The sequence below is a fragment of the Micropterus dolomieu genome, linkage group LG13 (genome assembly GCF_021292245.1).
Source record: "Micropterus dolomieu isolate WLL.071019.BEF.003 ecotype Adirondacks linkage group LG13, ASM2129224v1, whole genome shotgun sequence".
Classification (NCBI taxonomy): Eukaryota; Metazoa; Chordata; class Actinopteri; order Centrarchiformes; family Centrarchidae; genus Micropterus; species Micropterus dolomieu.
Genome location: NC_060162.1, coordinates 2,519,013 through 2,528,314, shown reverse-complemented (window position 1 = coordinate 2,528,314; position 9,302 = coordinate 2,519,013). Strand labels below are relative to the sequence as shown.

General features: G+C 38.3%; 1 protein-coding gene across 1 annotated transcript; it reads left to right on the top strand.

Moving 5' to 3' along the window:
* Positions 1–462: 462 nt before the first annotated feature.
* On the top strand, positions 463–6,463 carry cetn3 (centrin 3). Its single transcript, XM_046067917.1, has 5 exons — positions 463–597; positions 2,499–2,634; positions 3,459–3,573; positions 3,730–3,921; positions 5,903–6,463. The coding sequence occupies exons 1-5, from the start codon at positions 581–583 to the stop codon at positions 5,944–5,946; spliced, it is 504 nt and encodes a 167-aa protein (XP_045923873.1). The 5' UTR covers positions 463–580; the 3' UTR covers positions 5,947–6,463.
* The last annotated feature ends 2,839 nt before the right edge of the window (positions 6,464–9,302 follow it).

Below are 9,302 nucleotides of genomic sequence, written 5' to 3'. Positions count from 1 at the left end.
ATTTTGATTGTTAGATATTTTAGTAGTAGTAGTAGTAGTAGTTCTTAAATCTCACATTTGATACTGATTTTTTAAAAGTTTTTTTTTAAATTAACTAATAATTTTTTTTTTCACACACGTTTGTCTATTTATTTTATTTTGATTTTTTAATATATTATAATAACACACACGTGTTACTGTGTCATTTATTTTAATTTTAGTTTATTTTAATTTTTAATATATACATTTTTTAACACACTTATGATTACTGTTTTATATATTTACTTTTATTTTTAATATTTATTTTCGCGGAATTTTTATATTTTATATATTTTTATTATTATTATTTTATTTTTTATTAACACACACAAACAACTTTCACTGTTTCATTTCCAGTTTTAATAAAATGTATGAAAAAGAATAATGGTTGTGACGTAAACCAATCAGAGGCCACTTTACTGCTGCCTCGTGACCAGCGACCAATAGGAAGCTTCGGTATGAGCGCGGATAAACGGATTTGTTGTTGTGTTGACTGGAAACACTGATATCTGTGTGTTTACCGACAGGATCGTCTTGTTTTAAAATCTTAAAGTCGCCCGTCATGAGTCTGTCTCTAAGGTAAGCCAGTCCGTCTCAGCTGCTTTATTTATTATTTAGATAAAGCTCATTTTAATGCAGCAAAGCTAACGCTAGCTTATTCAGGTTAGCATGTTCTGCTTCTTACTATTAGCTTTATGTTTGACAGCTAAAATGTCCGCAAATTTGTGATTAACTTTCTTTCTGCTTGTGTAGCTTAAGGTGCATATTTCCTCGTGTCACGCCGCAAAGTAACTGCGCGCACTGTTTTGTTAAAAGTGAATTTAACGCCTGTTAAATCGAGCTTTGTGTTAGTATTTACCTCCATTGAATAGTCTACAGGTGTTACGTTAAATTAAGAGACTCAAGAGATTATATGACCTGATTAGGTTTCACCCACAAAAACGTTATATCCCCCCGACAGACTCATTTTTGTCATAAATTACTTTATTTAGACGCATAGGCACCCGTGCATGTCTGTCACTTAATGCACTACTTCTCCCAGAAAAATATTGCAATTAAAAAAAAAAAAAATTTAGTTTGTTTGCATCGGAACAAAACAATAAAAAGCAGAGAACCAAAAATTGTCTTGCTATAAGACCTCTGACGGAGACCCAGCTTTGGGTCCTACATTGCGCCCCAGAATTCTTTGGTAATCTTCAGATTTCATAATGCCATGCACACAATCAAGACATCCGGTGCCTGAAGCAGCAAACAACCCCAAAACATCAGTGAACCTCCACCACGGGTGACTGTACTGTGTTCCTTTCTTTGAAGGCCTCATTTCATTTTCTGAAAACAGATCTGCTTTACTCAAAAGCTCTGTTTGGTCTCATCTGTCCACTGGACATTCTCCCAGAAGGAATTTGGCTTCCTAAGGTAAGTTTTGTTTCTGTGTCAGCAGCGGGCTCCACCTGGGTCTCCTACCATAGTGTGAGCTGACACTGTTGTAGCCTGCGTCTGCAGGTCAGCCAGAAATTGTTAGGAAGTTGATGGAGGTTTTTTTATCCACTATTCAAACTATCCTTCATTGCAGTCTTTTCAGTCTCTTTCGTCCAAGTCCAGGAAGATTAGCCACGGGCTGTAAACTTCTTCACAATGCTGTGCACAGTGGACACAGGAACATTAAGATCCTGGAGACGGACTTGAGATTGTCCGTGTCTTTTCAGACAAGTCTTTCTTTTGTTCATGCTCAGTGTGGTACACACAACACAAAGGTTGAGTCAACCTTTCTTCATTTTAACTCATTTTAAATTCATTTTTTTCTATATTGCCAGCACCTGTGAATTGCTACAGGTGAGTTTAATTACAAATTAAAGGAGCATCACATGCTTGAAATACAATTTATTTCTGAAGATTTTGAAAAGGAGAGTAATTTTGTTCTTTGTGGAAAATCTCAGATTTGACTTTTTTTCTCTGCTTTTTTGTGTTCCAATGCAAACAAAATAAATAAACATGAGAATACCAAAACCTCATGTGACAGACAGCCATATTTTTAACCATTACTGTAGATGGCTACAAAAATGGTGCCATTTGATAGCTGTGATTTCGGTGCACTGAAATCTGAGACCCGTCAGATTTGGTGACAAATTGTCTTTATGAAAAAGACCAAAGTGGGGTCAAATATTGTCAGGTACTGATGATAATAATAAAATTATTATTTCTCTACAGACTGACCTGTAAGCTACTGTTTGTGTTGTCACAGCTATCTAAATGGGGGTCTTGCTGGTTGTGATTGAGCAGTGGATAAGACACATGCTTTTGGTGTGAGAGACCCGGGTTCAAGTCCACTGTGACACCAATATCTCCCTGAGCAAGACTTTACCCCTAGTTGCTCCAAAGGCGAGCGACCTCTGACATATATAGCAATTGTAAGTCGCTTTGGATAAAAGAGTCAGCTAAATTAATGATTATTGGTGTAACCCTGCCATCTGTCCTTCCAGAACTGACCTTGTGGCAGACAAAACCAAGCGCAAGAAGAGGAGAGAGCTCAGCGAGGATCAGAAACATGAAATCAAAGAAGCGTTTGAGTTGTTTGATACCGACAAAGATAAAGAAATCGACTACCACGAGCTGAAGGTGAGCAGTGAAGGAAACCTGGGCTTTAGGTTGTTTTACAGTCGACGGATGAAGTATTCACACACCACAGTATGATGATAATTAGATGGCCAAATTTAATCAGGATACAATTAAAATCTGATTATAAAGGGGGTACTAGTAGCCATCAGTTTACTCGGGCATCAGGATGCTTGAGCTTAGAGAACCTCCAATATAGCTGGAGTACTCGGATACACCTGATCCAGGTTTCTGATCACTGACTGTCGTGCAGGTTTGTCTTGAGTCATGTAGTAGTTAGTAACAAAAGAACAACAACACTGAATTAAAGAGAAAGTCTGACTTCTGTAATGCAAAGGATACATTTTATTGCCTATCTTGTTTCCCATTAACTGTGGTCAGACAGCCAGAAACTAAACTCAGTTCATTCTCAAATCAGAAATACTGTATTGATCCCTGAGAGGGCAGTCTTGTGTTACAGTTGCTTACTTTGCTAATCAAGGTATTAAAGGAACAGAAATAATAACAGAAAGTTGGTTAGTAGAAAATATAATAAAGAATACTGTTTACAAATCTAAAAAGCAGTATTAACAATGAGTACTGATAGTGTTGAGGGGGAATGGATTAATTTTCTTTGAAGAAATGCAGTATTGAAATGATGATGCATGATGCATTCCTGCACACAGACCATCAGAAATCTGGATACTGTTAGAATCATGAATACAGCGATGTACATAACCCGATTTCTCTTAAAAGATTAAAACCACGATACTAAATGTATTCTGATCGCTTGATCGAGAAATTATGCTATTTAATTTTTAGTGTTCACAATGTTAAACTCCCAACAGGTGGCGATGCGTGCACTCGGCTTTGAAGTGAAGAAAGTGGATGTTTTGAAGATTCTCAAAGACTACGACAGAGAGGGAAATGGCAAAATAACATTTGAGGATTTCAATGAAGTGGGTGAGTTTGCCTTCAGTTCCGAGAGACACTGCAACAAGTGTGATAGTCAAAGTGGCTGATGGGAGGGGAGGGATGAATCACGGTGCACTGTTAACTTCTGAAGTAAATCCTCAACATGTTCATACCTTATTTTAATTTTTTTTATTTTTTTCACAGTGACTGATCGCATCCTGGAGCGAGACCCAAAGGAGGAGATCATGAAGGCCTTCAAGCTATTTGATGATGATGAATCAGGAAAGATCAGTCTGAGGAACCTGAGGCGAGTAGCTCGAGAACTTGGGGAGAACATCAGTGATGAGGAGCTGCGCAGCATGATCGACGAGTTTGACACTGACGGAGATGGTGAAAGTAAGTGATCGTTAACAAGGCCTTACATCAGTAAGTCAACACCCCGTATACTGAACCGATATAAGGTTCCAGTTCTCTAAGTGCTGTAAAGTATTCCTACATGTGCTCACATGGTTTGCAAACGAACAGACATGATCCAGCACTACTACTAACACAGATTCTTGGCCCAGTTCAACAGGGATATATGAAACTGATGCAGATCAGATGCAGGGTGATGTTTGTTTTATTCTTCACTTCACATGCAATCCAGCGTGACTGAAGTGTTCCTGTGCCATCTGATCCCAAAACAGCAACATGCTGTCGCTTCTGTATCAGTCTGCTTCACTGTGTACAAATAAAACACTACAGAAATATATTGCATGTCAATACATTGTTTAATGCAGATAAACAAACATTAAAACTCTTGTTGAGCAACTTTTGACTGAAGATGGATCTTTAGAAATGTGTTGACCTTACCTGGAAAAGCACAGGTGTAGCTAAAAACTGTAATTACGGTTCTGTCCCGGTGAGCTAGCAAGCACAGACCTGGATGTGGTTCACCACTTTTAATTCAGTCATTAGTGTTGAGAGATGAATCGCATTATAGTGATCAAAATGATCATGGTTATCAGTATTATCATGGTATTGTTAAAATGTGCTGGATAAAAGTTTTATATTGAAAACCACAAATACAATTAGCAACACTTTTTTTGTTTGCATTAATATTGAAATAATATTTTATGTAAATATGAAAACCAAATCAGATGTGCATTAACATTAAATATGTTATATGCGCCACCATGCACAGTTTACATAAATACACTGAGTCTTAAAAAGAAGAAGTGATAGTAACTACAATGAGCCCAACAACTAACATAAATACAGTCTTGTTCAGGACTCTGCAGCGTTTCTCCTGTTAAACTTTTACAATCATATCGGCGACAGCTGAAATGAACAAAATCTGTTGGCTGGGAGACTGAACTAGGTAAAGTGTTATCTTGTGCAGTGGGCGTCTACCGTCGGCAGACACACGACTCGTACAGCGGCAGAAGAACACTTCAGCTTCAGTTAACGGGCTGTTGTAAACGTGATCCCTCATTCTGAAGTCCCCACATCAGCATTCAACTAAAATGTAACTAGCCTTACATTTGCTATAAAGCAGTGGGTGGTGGCATGAAGATGAAGTGTTGCCCCTGGGCGTGGCGTTTTCTTTGGTCATGTTTCCCTCAGCAGTCTTATTAAAAAAAAAAAAAAAAAAACTCTGCATCACGTCCTCCTCCATGTTTTCATTGACTCAAAAAAAACCAGCGCGACATGCAGCACATCAGACTGTTGCGTAGTTTGGTGGATACTGCAGTGCCCGGTTTTAATGACAATTGAATTTTGAAACGGTAAAACTAACCTTTAGGATATTTACCTTGGTTTATTATTGAACTGCAGAGTGTCAGGTGATGTGCTTCACCTTGATGCTTGCTCACTTTGTTTTATGAGCCGCACTGGAACTGGATCACCTGACTGAGCTACAACAGAATGCCTCAGACCTCCGTCCTCGTTGGCTCTTATCCAGCAATATTTAAAATTTATTATTTAAGTAAATATACAAAACATTACCTTTTTCCAGCTTCTCAAAGCTGATCTTCGTCTTTTGTCACAGCAAACTGGACATCTTTGGGTTTTGACTGTTGGTTGAACAAAACAAGATTTCTTTTGGAAATTTTAACAGGCGTTTTTTTTTATAGTTGTTTATGATAGATTGATAAAATAATTAGCAGTACCTTTTAAATGACTTGCCCACAGACATTCAGCTTACTTTGTAGTTTGCCAAGACATGCTGTTGTGATGTTAGCTGTAGCAGCAGGAGAGTTGAATGGCTGAAAAGAATTGTTAGCTGCAGCCATAAAAATGACCTTTACAGACAGGTTTATCTTTTTTAGCGGTACTTCCTTAAAATATATTTACTTAAAAGATACTCTCTGACTGAACTTGTTTTTGCCTTTTCCAGTAAATCAGGAGGAGTTCCTCTCCATCATGACCGGAGACTCCTGATGAGGAGTTCTGGGTTGGATCGGTCGTCTGTAGCTGAGTGACTGAACGTCTGTCGGTGTGTCCATGAAGGTGAACACATGAGCGTGTTGAACGAGTGTCTGACGTGGTCCGGATCTGCTCATTGGCCTTGTGGTTTATATTTGATTTTTCACATAAAAGGACTGGACTTGTTTGACCACACTGCTCGAGTCCGTCCAAGTGTCTTTTACATGTTTCTGTCTTAAAAAAACTCACCGCCAAAGTGAATCGAAGAACATTTCAGACTTTGTTAAATTTGCTGTTTTTAGTCTTGTTGATTTATATTCAAGATCACTTTATCAGTCTTTCTATCACATCCAAATAACTGTTGGGGAAGAAGACAAATAGGTGGACATTTTTGCTGTTGATTCCTGTCTGTGATTCTGTCTCCGTTTCTCCGTCTTCTTTAGGATAGGAAATGTGATGTGAGTATTTGTACTATTTATTTTGTATTAAAATAAATCAGTTTACCAACAAGGGAACTACATATACAAGACAACTTCTTAGTCATGTGACATTATTCCTCACAGTAACATCATTTATTGTCGCACATTACAGGAGGTTCACCAAGTATCGCTGACACACACTAATCATGTATAAGAGGGGGGAGGCCTTCTTCAAATGGTGTCCAAAACATGATGTTTTGAGCCACGTGACTGGTGTGGTTTTAGGGATCGTAGAGTCGGTCGATCTGTCTACCTCAACCGCAATTTGAAGGATAGTCATGAAAGTTAGTACAGATATTCACAGTTCCAAGATGATGAGTCACAAACATTTTTGTGATCCCCAGACTTATAGTCCAGCGCCGCCGTGAGGCTGACATTTAAGGTTTTTATTGAAAATTGTGTGTTAACAACTATGTTTTGCATCTCGTCTGGATAAGAGCCAACTCGTCTGTAGTATTTTGAATCTTTGTAGTATGTTGCATCTCTTTGTAGTCATTTCACATCTCTGTAAGTTATCATCACCTCTCCTGCTGTACCTTATCTGTCCACCAGAGGGAGGCACTCATGCATGGCTTGTAAAGTATAAATGTATGTGGTGACACTGAACAGCTGATCAGAAAATCAGTCTCCACACACACACCCTGTTCTTTTAACTTTTTCATTCACACAAATCAGAGCAGGCATGTTTTTGGTTGGATAGAAGCTGCCAGCTTCAATTAGTCTTTGTAAATAACTATAATTTAATTTAAGTGCTTGTTATGATTTACAGAAGTAATTAATGTCAAAGTAAAGAGCAGCCTTAGGTCTAATTAACAAGTCGTGTTACATTAACATCAACAAATGATGTAACTGCATGAAATGATAAAAGGGATACTTTCTGCTAGGCTGGCTGATGTTTAACACCACAAGCGACTCAATTCCTAACAATATACATAGGATAACATGATGAGAGTGTTGAAACAATAAAGGCAGTTAGCCAAAGCTGCTGTCACACACTGAACGCACAACAGAGATGCAGAATACTGACCACAAAACCCTTTAGGCGGATCCTCATGAGCTCCCTGTTATTTGGCTCCCCACAGACCTTTACATATTGATTTAGATGAAGGTCTCTGGTCTGGATTTGGTTAGATGAAAACACCGCCTGCTCTACTTTTCATCTGTCTCAGCCCCCCGTCTGCTGCTCAGATGATTAAGAGGACTATGGTTAGCTAACCCAATTTGCTTTGGTAATAACTTGAGCCAATTGCACAATGACAGAGTAGAGGACTGTGGTTTTTCTCCTGTGTAATAAAGGTTTTACGTTTCTGAGGGAGACAAATGAAAGTGATGCAGTAATAAGAGGCTGAGGAACACTATCTTGTATAAATAAACACACACACACACACACACACACACACACACACACACACACACTGCTGGGATTGTGTTGCAGAGTGTGTTTGTGCTGAAGGTCAGCATCGTTGTTGATTATCAGAACCTGCATCTGATTATTACTGCGGGGATAGACATCATGACTTGCCCTTGCACTGGCACATGCTCAGCTGTTGGTCCCTGGACCAGAGCAACACATGCTCCAGAAATAAACCAACCCAGTTCCTCCCCAGTTACAACCTCAAAGTCGCCCCCCTGTGGTTTGCACTATATGACTGCACACACACACTCTTGTATTGCTAGTAATCATCTTTGTTGTTTTGACTTCTAAAAATACTTCAGTCTGGCGGACCTTGCCAGGGTCTGATTGCTCCATGGTTATGGGTAATAGCATACAGTAGGTTAGCTTGGGCTCCAGATTTAGATGGGCTAATGGGATGAGACCACATTTACTGATGTTTTCACACTGGAGTCTATTTGACTTTGGGGATTCTGCAGGAAAGATTGAGAAACCGCATCCTATTAATGAATATCCCAAGAGAAATCCACTAACAAGACCCAATGTGTCACTGAGCAAGATACTTATCCCGAGGCGTGAGACCTCTGACATACAGCGATTGCAAGTTGCTTTGGGTAAAAGCATCAGCGAAATGTAAATGTAACGAGAATCTGACTTTGGACACCTGTTAAAAGAAATGTACAACTTACAGAATGTAACATTTGCAGAAACTAAAAACCAGATTGTTGTAAGAAAGTTAAAGCAAGAGAGCTACGTTAGAGCTAGCTAGCTTTTCCTGCCAAACAATTGAACAAAAAAATTAATTGAGATAAACCAGCATCTTGGTAATTCAGTTTGTTATCACATAAGTAAATGAGGAGGAGCTAAATGTATATCGTCACATAAAGAAGAAAAACAAACAAAGAAAGCAAAACTTGCTAAAAATGTAGCTAGCTTAGCGCAGCAAAGTTGCAGAATTTGTTGTTATGCTACTTTTAGATTAGATATTTAAATGTAAAAATTGTAGATTAATTTTTTATTTTCATAGCAGATGGACAAAGAGACGCATAAAAATATAGATACAGTATCTCCCAAAAGTGAGTACACCCCTCACACTTTTGTAAATATCTGATTATATCTTTTCATGTGACAACACACTTCGCTAAAATGTAAAGTAGTGAGTGTACAGTTTGTATAACGATGTAAATTTGCTGTTCCCTTAAAATAACACATCACACAGCCGTTAATGTCTAAACCGCTGGCAACAAAAGTACACACCTATATGAAAAGGACTTTTGTTAGAGACTGTACTTCCCTATTTGACCTTAAGTTAGTATACTGTTTTCCCTCATATTACCTGAATATTATCCAAAAGCAGACTGCAGTATCTAAATGTTTTAAGATGATGTAGCACTTTTTTGTATCCTGATAATTCGGTTTGTCAGCATTAATCTACTTGTTGAAAAATCTTTCATTTCTGCCAATAAAGGCTTTGGCCAATCAGGTAAGAACTAAATGAG